Source organism: Bidens hawaiensis, unplaced genomic scaffold, assembly GCF_021521415.1.
Source record: "Bidens hawaiensis isolate Kalapana, Puna unplaced genomic scaffold, B.hawaiensis_p1.1 tig00045260_1, whole genome shotgun sequence".
Classification (NCBI taxonomy): domain Eukaryota; kingdom Viridiplantae; phylum Streptophyta; class Magnoliopsida; order Asterales; family Asteraceae; genus Bidens; species Bidens hawaiensis.
This window is the reverse complement of record NW_027505932.1, coordinates 84,412-102,409: the sequence shown is the minus strand read 5'-3', so window position 1 is coordinate 102,409 and position 17,998 is coordinate 84,412. Positions and strand designations below refer to the sequence as shown.

The window sequence follows — 17,998 nt, the reverse complement described above, 5'->3', positions numbered from 1 at the left end:
GTACACCTAACCCTTTCTTGAAAAATCATCTATAAGAACCATAACATACCTTTTCCCACTTGGATAGATTGGATGAATGGGTCCACACAGAACAATGTGAATAAGTTCAAGTCTTTGAGAGGCCCTCCACGAGCTTTTCTTTGGTATATCTTCTCTTTTCTGTTTTCCCAGGCTACATACTTCACAAACTTTGCTTGATTCGGAGATCGAGGGCATTCCGTCTACCATATGATTGAATTGCATCATCCTTAAACTCTTGTTATTCACATGGCCTAACCTCCTGTGCCAAAGTTGCTCTAGATTCTCCTTTTCTGTTCTGAAACATCTCTCCACATCTAGCTTTAAGGTTGCTTAACATTCTATTTTTCGTAATTTTTGAAGTGATAATCGTACCCTTTTGAGGATGGTAGAGTTTGCATTCACCTCGTTTTATGACCACAGTAACATCCTTCTCTTGTAGTTGACCAAGGCTGATAAGACTTGAAGTGAGCTATGGAACATAGTATACCTTAGTGATAACTTGGGTAATTCCATAAACTTCCAACTTTACATCACCAATTCCCTTCACATTAAGACGTTGGTCATTTCCTAACTTCATGGTGTGAGAGAAGTTCTCATCCAGCCTCACAAACCATTCACGGGCTCCAGTCATATGATTGGAGCACGCCGAGTCGAGAAACCAAATTCTGGATCTCTGCTCTTCACGTACAACAACATTGGTCATTAATAATAAGTCTTCTCCTTCGTCAAACTCGGCATAATTGACTACTTTCTCATCTTTAGTACATTCGTAGGCGAAGTGTCCTAACTGATGGCAACGATAACACTCCACCGATGTCTTATCATACTCGGGTCTTGATCTACCACGGCCACGTCCCCATCCTCTGTTGAAGTAGTTCCTCCTTCGTCCACTTCCACGTCCACGTCCACGTCCACCGAATGAATCAAGATCTGTTTTTTGCACTTGATCATCGGGAGTTTTTTGTGACAGTTTTTATTCATGGACGAGGAGGGAGCTTTGCAGTTTGTCTAAGGAAAGATTGTCAATGTCCCTTGATTCTTCTATTGAACAAACAACAAAGTTATAGCTTTCAGTGAGGGACCTCAATACATTTTCCACTATCTTCACATCCGTCATATCTTCCCCAAAATTCTTCATTTCGTTGGCTGTGGTCATCACACAACCAAGGTATTCGGTAACACCTTCTCCTTCCCTCATCTCGAGTGTCTCGAACACCTTACGTAGTCTCTGCAGTTGAGCCCGTTTAACCCTAGCGCTCCCTTGATATTTACCTTTCATGGCATCCCAAATCTGTTTTGCGGTCTCCTTTTTAGTCATTGTCTTTAGAATTTGCTTGTCAATTGATTGAAACAAGTAATTCTTAGCCTTCAAATCTTTCAATCTCATCGCCTCTAGTTGTGTGCGTTGCGCCGCATTGATTTGTTCTCCTTCTTCAGGTTCCTCAAACCCGGTTCAATCACCGTCTAGTACTCTTTTGATCTCAGCAACATTTCCATCACCATGCTCCAATGGTCATAGTCACCATCAAATTTTGGAACCGTTGGGGCTTGAAAAATTGTCTTCTCTTCAGCCATGGAGGCGGATTCTCTTGTCTTTCACTATGCTCTCTCTCTATCTCTCTCTCCCAGTGTTTGCGCTCTGATACCACTTGTAAAGAGGTATCATACAATAGACTCATAATTTCTGGTGCTTCATTAATTCAACATCAAAGTTATTAAATAGCAATACAAAAGATAACATACTCCACTAACTCACAACTTCTACCACTAATCTCCATGTTCTCCTACAAACTAGGTCAACATAAAGACTCGTACAAATTCATAACTGAAAATAGATAACTAAGAAAAACAAACATACTGACATACTATTGGACTCAAACAAAGACATGGGCCAGTTCCAGAAGCCAAAATAAATTCACTGAATTAGATAACGAGAAGCACCAATAAGCCCATAACAGAAATGAATATAATCTTGAATTTGGGCAAAACAGAAATGTGTCATTTATTGTAATAATTTATGGCAATACGTGTAAGACTATCCTTTGTACAATTAGCAGGGACAGAGTGCTCGTAGCCTCATAAGGTAGGCTTGGTGTCGCCTTGGGCCCGAGGTAAAATCATCCCGTGCAGGATAACACTCCATTCACCCTAAAGATCAAAGAAGAAATTGAATGACGCGGGAAAATATCTCAAGATGGAAGAAAGAATTAAAACCATCCTGATCATTAACACCACTTTAGATGAATTGGGACTGAAGAGGAATGATGGTAAACCCACTCCCACCATCCTTATATTCGACCATACTAATAATAAACATATCATATCATCATAATAGTTATATAATATACATGGTATTGTCATTACGCTACAAACAAAAACCAATTCCTACAACATGGCCATCTCTTCTAGACTTAATTTTGATTTGATTCACTTCTACTATAAGGTAGCGTTTGGTACGTAGGAATGGAGGGCGGAATGGAATGATCCATTGTAAGGGAATGGAGAAAAGTGTGTTTGGTTGACCAAAGGAATGGAATAACTCATTACCTAGTCCATTCCATTCCCTCTAAAACACCACAATTTCATTCCATCCATACCCCTTGTTTTTTATTTCATTCCATTCCCTCTTTCACTCTACATCACCTTCACTGCCCTTCCACCACCATCAACACCCACCACCACCACCACTACCAACCACCATCGCCGCCGCCATCAACCACCACCATTGCCTTCCACCACCGTCGTTACCGCCACCATCGCCATCAGTGCCAAGCGTCCACCATCGCCACCCGCCCGCCGCCACCATCAACTGTCGCCCCCGCCCCTCACCAACACCACCCGCCACCCACTACCCATCGTCACCGCTGCCCACCACCGTCGCCCACCACCACCTGCCACCTCCACCGTTACCCGCCACCACCCACCCCCAAACCACCACCACCACCCACCTCCAACTACCATTATCTCCCGTCACCCACCACCATCCGCCACCACCAACTAGCATCACCGCCCACCAACGTCACGACTGCCACGTACCTCCCACTGCCACTCATTACCATTTTAATTTTATTTTTCTTTTTTTCTCCTACCTAAACAACACAAAGTCATCATTAATTTCATTCCCATGTGGTAACCAAACATCTCATTGGAATGGTAATAGCGCATTCCATTCCTTTGTCCATTCCATTACCACGTTCATTCCATTACTTCGTCCATTCCATTACCTCATAACAAACAGACCCTAAAAATATTCCTTCCACCAAGATTTATTTATTTATTTTGAAAAGTCAATTTGCATCATTAGCAGATCATTAACTCACCCGATCATTTTTATCTCACTATCAAGAGAAAGCCCACTTATTTGTGAGAAACCCCCTGGCCCAACTTAAACCTCTTATTTTCTTTTTTGTCGCAAGTGAGACTTGAACCCAAGACCCTCATTAAATTGAAGTCTTTAGGTGCGACTACGTTATGAAAACTTTAACTTGGTTTATAAAAATATTCAAAAGCCTTATTTTCGATTTGTAAATATTTTAATTTTATAAACATGTTAAAAGTTTTAAATAAATTTTGTGATTTTTTCATAAGATTTCATCTACATACCTTGTTTAGCAATTTGATTTTGTAATCTTAGTTTAAACTTATAAAAATGTTATGTTCTTATATTATTATCACTATCTTTTCAACTCGTGTATTACACGATATTTGTAAAATTATAAAAATAAATAAGATCTGCCATTTGAAATAAGATAATAAAATTAATAGTAAAAAAGAAATGAATATATAGTACAAACAATAAGAAGTTTAGAATCTCAAATTTATAAATTTGAGAAAATCTCTATATATATAACATTTGTTATTTTATCACAAGTATTTTCATCATCATCAGATATTAACAATTTAGGCCATGTCTGCTAATTACTCTGGATAATACAACATATATTGTTCATTGGGAAAACCTGGGCATCGAAGGAACAAACCAACTCTAAAAAAATATAGTTATTGACAATTATAAACTTGTTTAACTTTCATATTTCTACTTGTTTGATCTTTAATCAATATTTTTCTTTTAATTTCCTGATTGTTTTATAACCCAAATGACAAAATGGTTTCAACCTATGACCCGTGATAGATAGGTTGAATGAGAAAAGAGATTAGAAGATTAAGAAGGAAAATTGACTATTTTATAATATAACCCAATTGCCAAAATGTTTTAACCCATGGCCCATGGATACCTAAAATGAATGAGATGGAAAATTAGAAATTACGAGGGAAAATTGACTATTTTATAACCCAGTGGTCAAAATGATTTTGGCTCATGACCCATGAATAACTAGGATGAATGAGATTAGAGATTAGGGTAGTGTTTGGTATGAAATAATAAAGGATGTAATTGAATGAATTATTTTAATGGAGTGAATAACATGTTTGGTTGTCATGTGGTAATTGAATGAGCTATTCCTTAAGGAATGAAACTCCTTCCAATTATAGGATTTTCATTCCTTTAAAAAGGGTGTTTTTTTTTTCATTCATTCAAGGAATGAAATGACCCATAATAATAATAATAAATAAATAAATAATTGTTATTATTATTATATTATAATTATTGTCATATTTTCAATATTATTATAGTATATTATTATTACTATTATCATTATTGATTTATATATTATAATGTAACTATTATATTAGAATTATTATTATATTTAAATTCGGTTAGTTAAAATTTCATAGCGTGCATGCGTCATTTAACGTTTTACGATTATTTTTATTCAATTAAATAATCTCGTTGTAACGCGCGGCTTTTAAAAACTAATTATTATGAATATTCGTATTATATTATTATTATTAGTAAATAATAATAATTATAAATATTATCAGTTTATTATTAGTAGTAAATAATAATATTATTATTAACGAGAATAATATTTACTAATAATAATAATAATAATAATAATAATAAAGTGAAGAATCATTTCATTCCTACATGATAAACAAACATGACAATGGAATGTAATGATCCATTTCATTCTTTTGTCCATTCCATTACCACGTCAATTTCATTCCCTTATTCATTTCATTACCCCATACCAAACATACCCTAAAGGTCTGTTTGGTATGAGGTAATGGAATGAGCAACGGAATAGAATAAACGTGGTAATGGAATGGACAAAGGAATATAATGAGTTATTACCATTCCAATGAGATGTTTGGTTATCATATGGGAATGAAATGAATGATTACTTTACGTTGTTTTGTAGGTTGGAAAAAAAAGAAAAAATAAAATTAAAATGGTAGTGATTGGCGGTGGTGGTGGGAGGTAGGTGACGTTCGTGGCATTGGTGGGCGGTGATGGTGGCGGGCGACGGGAGATAAGGTGGTTGGAGGTGGGTGGTGGTGGCTGGGGAGGGTGGTGGCGTTAATGGTGGAGATGGCAGGCGGTGGTGGCCGTGGCGGTGGTGGATAGCGGGCGACGGGTGGTGGTGGTCAGGGGTGGAGACGACGGTTGATGGTGGTGGGTGGCTGGCACTGATGGCGATGGTTAGTGACAGTGGTGGTGGTGGTAATGGCGGCGGACGACAATGGTGGCGGTTGGTGGCGGCGATGGTGGTGGTTGGTGGTGGGTGTTGAAGGTGGTGGAAGGGTGGTGGAGGTGATGTAGGGTGAAAGAGGGAATGTAATGAAAAAAAACATGGGGCATGGATGGAATGAAATTTAGATGTTTTAGAGGGAATGGAACAAGAAAGGATGTACAAAAGATCAACCAATCGAGCAAGTTAATTAAGAAACTTGACAATAGCATCATGCTCGCTGATACTAATGAACCATGCATCTACGGAAGATCAGGAGAGAAAATTAAATTAGAATTTAATATGGGTTTGACACATAATTTTCGTTATTTTAATTTATTATAGGAGTAAGATTTACCACTTCACATTTATTGATTGATACTGTTATAATGTAATTCATCTTTTGATTTTGTATTACTCTTAAATCTTGACTTTGTTGATTATAAAAATCTCCATAACTCTTGTATCTCAAAACTTGATATTTTATCATTCTCGGACTTGACTTTGTTGATGATTAAATTCCCAAGCACACTACGGTTGACCAACAAGCCGATTGTCCCATTGATTGTGGATCGTATATTGTTTTGTTTAGCACTTGGTCACGTATTTGTGTCCCCATTGGACCGTAGATGCATGGTTCACCTGTGGCGTCGAGCATGATGCTATGTCTAGTTTCTTGATTAACTTGCTCGATTGGTTGATCTTTTGTAAATCCTTTCTTGTGGTTGGGGAATATAAGATATGATAATATGAATAATAGTATTTAGCATATATATTGCATACTCGTAGTTATGTTGTCATCAACCAAGGAGTGCATTTACAATATGTGACGATGTATACACAAATAACCTCCTCCTTTTTTTTGATGCACGAATATGTGACGTATGATAGAATTGTTAACTACAAAAATTACTAGAGTATGAATTATATTCCATAGTTGCCAAATTTGACTTAGATGCGTTTCTTTTTACATAATTTAGGCACCCCCAACCTATTGCCAAATGAGTATGGCTTAAAGAATCGACTTCACAAATGATGCATTATGGATTAAAACACATAAACCACTTGGGTCACACATAATGAAGCACTCACATTCCATCTAATGCCTCTCGCTTTATCTTTAAAATTTAACAAAAACATCATTACATCTCATCCAGTATTTAAAAATACCAATATGAAGGATAAAGTAAATGAACGGAGCTGAGTTGGATGTCTTAACTTCGAACTGGAGCTCAACCTAGCTGCTCGTTTACACTCGTAACATAAACACATTGTTTTCACTCCTAACTCGACAGGGCGTTGGATCAGATACCGGGCATAGAGCTAGTCGGTTAAACATATTTGTCTGCTCCTGATTCAAAACTAGTTGGTTATTTTCAAGATTGATAAACGATAATTAACAAACAATATATGAATAACCGCCTTTAATTATAACCTAAAAATATAAGTAAAAACTGATTACACAAACTTTGGTGATATCTAACCTTAAATTGGTAGATGCATATATACCAATTACATTCCTTTATGTCTAGTTACTTGACATTTATGTCCAACCACCAAACTTATGGCCAACTACCCTATAGGCTATAGCCCCGTAATCCCATACACCATAATAAGATACTTAGGGTTGGGGCCAATAGGCCCGTCTTGGTTAGCTACAAAATTCACCCCTTAATTTTTGAGTCGGATTTTGGGAGGTCTTCAACTTCAAGTAACTCACGCGTCTCAATGAACTTGATTCTTGCAAGTGCTTTGGTGAAAATATCGATCTACTGCTCTTTCTAGTCAATGTGCTCAACATCAACCTCGTCGTAGTTGTAGCAATCTTGGATAAAATGAAAACAGGACTTTATGCGCTTTGTTCGATTATGAAAAACCGGGGTTTTTTTTTCACAAGGGTATTGCGGACATGTTGTCAACCTTCAATACAACTTTCCACAACGCTTATCCGGTCAACTCGGTCAACAACTCTCGAAGCCATTGACATACTTGGCTTCGCAAATGAGAGTGAAATTGTCGCTTTCTTTTGTGAGCACCATGTAATTGGAGATTGCTTGTAATAAAACACGTGTTTTGTGGTACTTCTACGTTATCCTAGTATATATTATGACTATTATCATTGTACCTGACAAGTTGTTTGGGCTCGTTCTTTCCATACTTGATCTCGTAACTCGCCGTTTGCTTCAAATATCTCAATAGATTTCGTTTGCCATACCATGAGATTCACAAGGGCTTTGCATGTATTGATAGCAACACCCACAAAGTACTCCATATCGGGTCGGGTGTGTAACCGATACCGTAAGGTGTAAGCAACCCACCACCTTACGATACTCGGTTGCGTCGAGTTTGGTTTCATTCTCAGGCTTTGAATATTTCACATCATGATCCATCGGGATTTGAGACAGATTACAGTATATGGTCTCTTTCAAAATTCATTTGGCGTATCCTTCTTGTGTAAGTACGATCCTATCTTCTCTTTGGAATACTTCGATTCCAAGATAGTAGGTTAACTTCCCGATATCCGACAACTCAAACTTGGTTGCCATACTGTGCTTGAAATCAGAATTATGCTTGAGCTTGTATTGTTGCAAACAAATCATCCACATACGAGGCCACGATAAAAAAATGTTTCCCACTCGTCTTTTGGTAAACCGATTTTTCCTTAGAACATTTTTGAAACTTCATGTCTCATATGATGTTATCGAGCTTTGAGTTCCAAGCTTGGGGAGCTTGTCTTAGAGCTTGTCTTACCAGTACAAGCTGGCCTTTGACAACTTGCACACTTTTGCCTCCTTGCCCCTTTTATCGTATCATTCGGGTTGTGAAATGAACACAACTTCTTTCAGTTCACCATGTAGAAAGGCCGTTTTTTACTTCAAGATGGTAGATTTCCCACCCATTAGATGTGGCTAATGAGATTAGTGGCCGAATGGTCTCAATTCGGGCTACCAGAGAAGAAACATCATCAAAATCAATCCCAGGATGTTGCACGTAACTCTTTGCAACCAACCAAGCTTTGTCCTTTTTTATCATTCCATTCGCATTTTGTTTAGTTTTGAATTTCAACCCAATACATTTAGCACACTTTGGAAGTTCGACTAACTTCCACGTTTCATTCTTGTTTGTCGAATTGATCTTGGTATTCATAGCACATCCCATTCTTGGTTTAACTTAGCCTCATAATAACTGCTCAGTTCGCCACTTATTATTAGAAGTAATTGCTCATAGTCGGAGTTAAAATGTAGTACATATTCTTCTTTCAATCTTCTTGGTAAACCAAGTCTCGGGTTAAGCGCCTTAGACACGTCTGGGCCTCGTTTTCACCCGAATGGATCTGTGACCCATCAATCGTCGACTGAACTTGCAGTGGGCTGAAGAATGAGGCCTGTTATGACTCGGTTCAACTGAACAACTAGACTTGGGTTGAACTGATGATGCATGTTCGGAGTTTGGGCTACCCGGGTCACTTCTGGACGTGTTTTTAATAGTGGGTTCGATTTGACAAGTTCCTTGCCAATCGGGCCACTCAAACTATTGTAAACATACGTGGCTCGTAGTCATTCGTCTTAATTTTCTTTACCTAATTTAATCCTTTATTCTCTTTAAACACCACATCCCGGCTAACAACAATTTACCGGGTGTTCGAATTGAAAAGACGGTATTATTTTGAACATGTACCCGACTCAAGATAAACAGGTTGTCTCGAACCGTCATCAAGTTTCTTTAAATGCACACTATCAACCTTAGCATACGCCATGCACTCAAATACTCGAACATGTTCAATAATCGTTTTTTTTTTCTTGAAGCATTCATGCAGAATTTGATCAGCCAACGCCCGAGTTGGGACCCGCTTAATTAAGAATGTCGAGTGTTGGACCACTTCTCCCCACATATAATTTGGTACCCCGCACTTCCTTTAGCATACTCCGCACCATACTTATAAAGTTCGTTTTTGTCTTTCTACCAAGCCATTTTGTAGTGGCGTGTATGAGGTAGTTAAATGCCGAATAATTCCAATTTCATCGTAGAATCGATTAAAATCATGTGTAGTGAATTCTCCTCCCCTATCGGTTCGGAAAGTTTTCATTGGTAAACCCGCCTCCATCTCGATTAGGGCTTTAAACCTCTTAAAACTTTCAAAAGCTTCACTTTTTTTCTTTCAATAAAAACATCCACATATATTATCATCTATATTAACAAAGACATACTTATTACCGGAGATAGCGTATGGGGATATTGGACCGCATAAACCACCATGAACCAAATCCAAGGGTCGGGTTGCTCTAAACGAGGCAACGCCTGGAAACAAACGCCACATTTGTTTACCCATCAAACATGATTCACACAATTAATTTTCGTGTTTAACATGTGGTAAACCTCGTACTAGATCCTTTTTAAACATTGATTTCATTAACTTGAAATTCATGTGGGCGAGTCTTGCATGTCAACGCCATGCATCATCTTCGATTGTTGAGTGCAAACATACATGAACTCCAATTTTCATTTATATTTTATAGAGCCGATTTGTGGATCTCATGACCTTCATGACCAACCTCCTTTTTCATCGTGCATGGTCAAAAGATCGTGTTTCACCCGAACGTCGCATTCGGACTCCTTTACTTGACCGAGACTTATTATTTTATTTTTTAACTCCGAAATGTAATAAATCTCAGTTAGCAAATCTGGTTCACCCGATTTTCCTTGGAAAATAATCGACCATTTCCCTTAATTTGAACGTACGACTCATATCTGAACTTAACCCTCCTAGTTATATTTTCATTTAGTTCCAAAAAAATATGACCATCTTCCCGTCATATGATTACTCGTCCCCTTATCCAAATACCATACATCATCCTCAACCGACACGGTCTTGTATTTCTTCGGTATTAGGTTTGTTCATTTAAGAACACAACCTGATGCATATATGTTGCATCATCAATATTTTCAATGACTTCGGTTTTGTTTGCTTCTTGACTCTCATGAACTCGGTCTCAGAAACCAGATGCAAAGTGACCTAACTTATCACATTTGTACCATAGAATATTTTTATACTAGTCTTTTTTCACCTTTCTTTTCCCCGAGTCAATCGGTACTAGGGGTTCGGTCTTGGCCGTTAAATCGGCCTCGATCGCGACATCAACCTCCTTATGCTCGTCCCCTATTAGATTCAAAACTTCTATGGCTTGATGAATCATATTTACCGAATAAAATTTACCTTGGTTAGCCCCTTGTATTTCTTCTTCTCGGATTCGCTCCTCATAGTCTCGGAGTCGGCCTACAACATCTTCAAATCTCGTGTTATTGAGATCCAACACTTGCTCAAGCGAAGCAACTATCTGAATAAACTTTGATCTCGGGTGACTTTCAAGAAACTTCTTTACCAACGTCGCTTCATCTATAACTATGCCGAGAGCGAGGGATTTCGAGGCAATGCTTGAAACCTTGCCCGCAAACTTATCTATGTAATCTAAACTCGTTCATCTTTATATTGTCAAATCCATTCACAAGGTTTGGAGATGTGCTTCCCTAACCCGTTTGGCACCTAAGTGTCGGGTTTTAATCAAATACCACATACTTTTAGCATTTTCTTAATCTTTAGTCTACATAATCATAGTTTCGTGTGCGTATTGAATTAACAAGGCCGTAGCCCCGTTGTTTTTATCTGGATTGATGACACCCGGGTTGGTGGTGTCCCAAACTTTGTGATCTCTTATGCATATTTTCATCTTCATGGCCAACACAATATAGTTCGTTGAAGTTAACATGGGACATTAAACGAATGAAGGACCGTTCTTTTTTCCCTTTGGCGGTAGTGGTGTAGTTGAGTCACCATGACTGATCAAACCCAACTTGTTTGAACAATCTCTGACTCACTCTGCCGGCTTACTAGGCATTTTCTGTTGGCTCGCTAGAACAATATCTGGCTCACTAGGCAAAGCCTGCTGGTTCACTCTGCTAGCTCGCTATAACAATATCTGGCTCACTAGGCAAAGTCTGCAAGCTCATTGGAACAATCTCTGACTCATTAGGTAAAGTCTGCTGGCTCACTCTACTTTAGTTATTCTATCAGAGATTACAATAGTAGATAGATCAACTCTAACTCGTTCAACTGAAGCAACAACAACTCGGTTTCTCTCATTCTTTGTTGAGTGATTCATTAATTACCGTATTTCTTGAACAAAGCACTGATACTAGTTCAAGATTGATAAATGATAATTAACAAACAATAACTGTCTTTTATTATAACCAGAAAATACAACTTAAAACTGAGTACACTAACTTTGGTGATATCTAACCACTAACCATAACTTGGAAGATGCACATACATACTAGTTAGCAAACTTACAAATTACGTTTATTTATGTCCTATTACTTGACATTTATGTCCAACCACAAAACTTATTGCCAACTACCCTATAACCGACATACATTTATATCTAACCCTATACACCATAATAAAATTATCAGGCCGATACTTAATAAGTCTAGCTCGGTTAATTACCAACATATCGGTCTGAATGATAAACTGGTAACCGGCTAAATCTCTCTTTCTAGTCGAGTTTTAAAAACATTACCCAAGCATAACTCAAACCTCCACTAGCCCCTATGGCCCTATCCAAATTAGAAATAATAATAATAATAATAATAATAATAATAATTAGTAGTTTTCCCCAATAAAACACAAATATCTCCTCCACATTCAACGGATTCACACATTACGACCCATCACGTTCCTACTCCCATTGAATCATTGTATCCAGATTCCATTCCAATTCCAATTCCAATTCCAATTCCAATTCCATTTCCAATTCCACCCGAACCCTCAACCATTTTATTAAATTTATGACATCCAGGTCAAGACAACGACACACTCCTTCCTGCCCTTAAATTACCCCCAAACCAATCCCATTCACTTGCAGACTCATGGATCGAACCATTGAACAACAAGAAGATGATCTGCAGAACGGAAGCGGAGGGAAAACAACTGACTACGACTCCGTGGAGCGAATATTCGAGAGCAAGAAGGTTCCACCAGCTTACTCTCCGTGCATTCGTCGTGAGCTTTATTCTGGGGATTCTGTTCACGTTCATTGTCATGAAGCTTAACCTTACAACCGGAATCATTCCGTCGTTGAACGTCTCCGCCGGTCTGCTGGGGTTCTTCTTCGTCAAAACTTGGACTAAGTTTCTCTGTTGAAGCAGCCGTTTACCAGACAGGAGAATACGGTTATTCAGACGTGCGTCGTCGCCTTCTCTGGTAAGTAACTTGTGTTTTTCTTTTTATTTACTTTTTTACCAAGAGATTTTAACCGTGCTTAGTTATTTAGCTACTGCTGTTCACGAGTTTGCTGTGAATATTATAGATCTCAAATCTTGTCCAACCAATAATAACAAAAGGCATCAATAATTATGTGACTGTGGTATCTGTAATTGTTTATTTATTTTTCAACGGCAACATATTTTCATTTATTTGGAAATTATAGTTTGGTACCTAAAAGTCTAAAACACAAGAAATTAAAACCTCATTAAAAACACAAGAAATTAAATGAATTTCATAATGCTTACAAAAGTTAAAACTGATGTTTCATAAATTGTTGAATCTTTAAGTTTCATTGTTATTTTGCTAAAGCCATTCAATTTTTATTTCAACAATCAAAATTTATCGTGAATTTTTGAATAAATGTTAAATTTAAAAATAAGTTGAATAGAAAACATATAAAAACGTGATTACTATTTATAGTTTTTTTAAAAGTTTAACATGAAGTAGGAGAAAAGCCGAGGATTGTGGAAAAAGAAGTTATGCTAAATAATAACTAAGTTTTATAATTATTTCATTTAAGTTTAGTTGAAAAGAAAAAACTCACAATTTAGTAATCAAATTATTTTTCATTTAAATCACTTAACTATAAAAATTAATACTTATTAAAAAATTAAAAATTTGAAACAATATAAAATTTTTTTAACCAGAGATATTCTTGTTTTCATGGCTTGCATGGCTTGCAAGGTTACAGGGTAAAGTCATATATTCTTGTTTCTAATTCTTCATCTAGGTTTTAACCAGAGATAATAAAACCGTCTTGTTTGCAAGTTAACGGTCGAACCCAACACCAACCCAAAATGTGTTAAACAACCTTTTCAACCTAGAAAATTGTTATGTTATGCAGTGTAACACTTTTAACTTACAAATTTACAGTAAAAAAAAAAAATACAAATGTGTATAAAATAATTACATTTAGAAGTATTAATATGGCACAAAATCTTATCTTGATTCCTTTTTTAATCTTTTGCAACCAATTCCTAATTAGTTTGAATCATGACATATAAAAACACATTTTTTTAAACCTATAAATAAGCATTTTCAGATGAATGTGTTCGGGTTAGGGTTGAGCAAGATTCTGGTTGGCTCGAGTATCTGGAGTAGCCGACCTGATTAAGCCTTTTCAGTTCAGTTGGTGATCTTAATTTTGGTGTGCATTTGGGTTTGATCTAGTCAAAATTAGAAACATTTTAGCCAAAGAAATTAATATTTGGTCTTAACCCGACACAAGACCAAATCTAAACTAGACACAAATATTAATTCGACCCACACACATTTAGACTAAATCTAAACTCGTGGATTTCATGTTAAGTTCACGCAGTAAATTTACATTGAACTATATATGACTTGCAGGTATTTATCGGCATAGCCATGATATTAGGTGACGGGCTCTACAACTTTATCAAAGTCCTCGGTCACACTTTATTCGGCTTATACCACCAATTCACTCAAGACAAAACCAAAGCGGACCCGATCACTGGCAACTCATCCCCTGATCTTCCTTCCCTCTCCTACGACGACCAAAAACGCACCCGTCTCTTTCTCAAAGACCAAATCCCCACGTGGATCGCAATCACGGGCTACTTAACCATCGCCATCGCCTCCGTTGTCACTCTCCCACACATCTTCCACCAACTCAAATGGTACTACATTGCCGCTATTTACGTATTTGCCCCTGCTTTAGCCTTCTGCAACGCTTACGGATGCGGGCTAACCGACTGGTCCTTAGCATCAACCTACGGGAAGCTAGCGATCTTCGTTATTGGAGCATGGGCTGGCGGGTCAAACGGGGGCGTGCTAGCCGGGCTAGCCGCATGTGGGGTCATGATGAATATTGTCTCGACCGCATCCGACCTATCCCAGGACTTCAAAACCGGTTACATGACTTTAGCTTCACCCAGGTCCATGTTCGTGAGCCAAGTGATCGGGACTGCGATGGGCTGCATTATCTCCCCGTGCGTGTTCTGGTTGTTTTACAACGCATTTGACGACCTCGGGACCCCCGGGTCCGAGTACCCCGCACCGTACGCGCAAATTTACCGAAACATGGCGATTTTGGGTGTCGAAGGGTTCTCGACATTGCCTCGAAAATGCCTGACACTTTGTTATATCTTCTTTGCGTTTGCGATGGCGGTTAACGGGGTTAGGGATTTGTTAGGGAAGAGTCGGGCTCGGTTTATTCCGATTCCAATGGCAATGGCGATTGAGGGTATTTTGCGATTGATATGTGTGTTGGGAGTTTGATACTGTTTATATGGTCCAAGGTTAATAAGGCGAAAGCGGCTGCGTTCGGGCCTGCGGTTGCTTCGGGTTTGATTTGCGGGGATGGGATTTGGACGTTACCGAGCTCGATATTGGCTTTGGCGGGTGTTAATCCTCCGATTTGCATGAAGTTTCTGTCGAGATCGACTAATGCTAAAGTTGATAAATGGCTCGCAACACATTGATCCATTTGTAGGTAATATTGTGTAATAGCCGTCAAGTAGGAAAATGAAAAGGTGTGAAATTCATATAGATATCAAAATGCTTGTTAGTCGGTTTCATTTCTTTGTATTGGTGTATAATGTAAACAATACACGATCAATATCATTCAAGTTTATCCTTTTTTAAACACATTGTTACATGCTATGTTTAAATCTTCTAAAAGTGTTCTATATATGAGCTAAAATAGTAAGCATGAACGGAGCTTCCGTTAGGCTCGGGTTCCCACCCCCGTTTCTGGTTTTTTTTTTTTTCATGTTTTTGTCTGAAAAAAATTACACATAGTGTAAACTTGCCCGCTTTAATTTGAAAATTCTGAGCCTGACACCCATACTTATGAAAAATTGTTTTATATGTATTGAATCCGCATCAGTCGCACCTACCTTTTCGTCTAAGCTTCGTCACTTAGGTAGTATAAGTGGTTTGATTTATAACAATAAACTACAAAGTTATATTTAATACCAAACATGATTTAAACCTCTAAATGATTGAATATTCTTTGTATAGATGCGTTTTCACTTTTTATGTTAAAATACTTAGCATGAACAAAGTAAAGTAAAAGATATAAAGGGGTAGAGAAGAAATAATTTTTGTTTTTATCAAAATTTCTTTATAGAAAACACCAAAGAAATTACTTTATATATAACTTTCCTTAAAATGTTGCTGCACATATATATATATATTAATATTATAAAAACAGTGCATTGCATCGTTGTTTTCCAGTTCCCCCGTAGAAATTCAAAATTTCAAAACAAAGCTAACCCCTCTATCTCTTCTATGGGTTCTTGTTTCAGCAAGAAAGCCACCGCTATCCCACCGGTGCCCCAATCCTCCGACGACCACCCACCAATGACTTCAAAAAGGAGTTATTCGTCATCAAATACCGAGTCAGCCACGACATTGACCGACACTCCGACCAAGACAGCGACAAAAACCTCCCTAGACTCCGAACCCCCAGTTTCACTAAGGAAGATGTCGATTCAATCCTCGTACAATGCCACACGCTCAGCCGGAACAGTTCTGCCGGAACTCAAAACCCTAGCTACAGAAGACGGCGTTCTCGTCCCAATTCAGACTGCAATACAAATGCTGACGTGGATGATGACGCACAGGATGACCACCATCGGCAGGAATTTAGGGTTTCGTCGGGTAGAAGGTCTAACTCTAACAGTAAAGAAAGGAGAATAAGCATATCTCCTTCTAGAAGATCCAGCAGTAAGGAAAGAAGAATAAGCATATCCCCCAGTAGAAGATCCCAATCGCCTTTTACTCTTAATCCCGCTGTCAATCGCCCCGCTAAAATGGTTTCGGTCCCGCCCACTGATAAGAGTAGCAATGTAGCTGTCCAACAACCAGCGCCTGTCGGTCCGGTAAAGCGAATTCATGTTAAGCGAAATGTGTCTCCGGCTCGAATTAGGGTTTTCGCTGACGACATAAGTCAAGACCAGGAAAGCAGCAGCAGCCGAGAGGCGGCTCATAGGCGCAAGTCACTGGTGGAGATTGATAACAATGCTGGTAGATCTGCACGACCGCGCGATACTAAACGAACACGGAGGCTATCTCGGGACCTAGACATGAACCCGGTGCCAGTTTTTGAACCTAGTCCTAGTCTGAGTCCGCCTTCATATGCAAGTTTGTTGCTTGAGGATATTCAAAACTTTCATAAGAACACTGTCACAACGCAGCCAGCTTTTGATCTGCCGGAGTGCGTAAGCAAGGCGTGCTTGATTATGGAGGCGGTGGCTGACATGAATTCCAATACGAGCTCTTTGTGTTCGGATGAAAGATGGAGGAACACAGCCATGAAGAAAGAGAGCTCTGGTATGACTTGAATTGTATTGAGAAAGCATCATGGTACATTTGTATTATGTGTTTGTAAAAGTGGCACATTATTTATGTGATGATAATTCATGATAATTGATCCCTTTGTTGTTATTTAGAGAGCTTGCTTGATCTTGCTGATAGTTGTGATCACATTTACATTCAAGTATACACACATACTTGACTGCTGGGATTTTTATTCAACACCTTTTTAGTTTTCACTTTTCATGTTGTCCTGCCAAGAGGCACAAGGTAATTTAGATACAAATAACCTCTGCATATGATTTAATGTATAATTAAATTCTATGTATGTAAAACTTAAAAAAACGGCTATATGTATAACCTAATAATACACAAAATCTACCTGTGTACAAGAGGCCGTCCCAATAGGCACGCCTCATGCCATTTTAACTTGCGCAACATGTAAGCCGGCTGACTCAACTCAAGCAGTCACTTTTTAGATCCAAGAAAGCGTAGTATGCAACCGAAAAATGCTATTTTGAAATCCCCTTTGAACAAAGTTTTAGGCTAATTTTACACATATCTCCATTGCCAGCATTATAAATTTATGATAGTGCTGACATGGGTCTACAAGGTTTCTCTAGTTGTCATACAAGACATGTGAAATGTATATAAACACCTAGTCAAATATTGCGAATTTCATGGACAAAGGTTGTTTTCATAGGAGCTAATATAGGTAATAACAGCAGAAATCCAAGTAACGTTTAACACAATTAGATTAGTTGATCTACAAAGCTTAAGTTGTGAGGTTAAGGGGCTGTTTGGT

At 38.2% G+C, this 17,998-nt stretch overlaps 2 protein-coding genes and 1 pseudogene across 2 annotated transcripts; 2 read left to right on the top strand and 1 right to left on the bottom strand.

The window, feature by feature from the left end:
* Positions 1-490: 490 nt before the first annotated feature.
* LOC143616015 (uncharacterized) lies at positions 491-1,339 on the bottom strand. Its single transcript, XM_077088984.1, has 2 exons — positions 1,072-1,339; positions 491-951 (listed from the first exon to the last, which is right to left on the bottom strand). Exons 1-2 carry the CDS (start codon positions 1,337-1,339, stop codon positions 491-493), a joined length of 729 nt encoding a protein of 242 aa, XP_076945099.1.
* A 12,250-nt stretch (positions 1,340-13,589) lies between these two features.
* On the top strand, positions 13,590-15,392 carry LOC143616012 (putative metal-nicotianamine transporter YSL7 pseudogene; annotated as a pseudogene).
* Positions 15,393-15,585: 193 nt separating this feature from the next.
* On the top strand, positions 15,586-17,272 carry LOC143616014 (uncharacterized protein At1g65710-like). The gene is made up of 2 exons (XM_077088983.1): positions 15,586-15,630; positions 16,185-17,272. Exons 1-2 carry the CDS (start codon positions 15,586-15,588, stop codon positions 17,220-17,222), a joined length of 1,083 nt encoding a protein of 360 aa, XP_076945098.1. The 3' UTR covers positions 17,223-17,272.
* Positions 17,273-17,998: the final 726 nt, after the last annotated feature.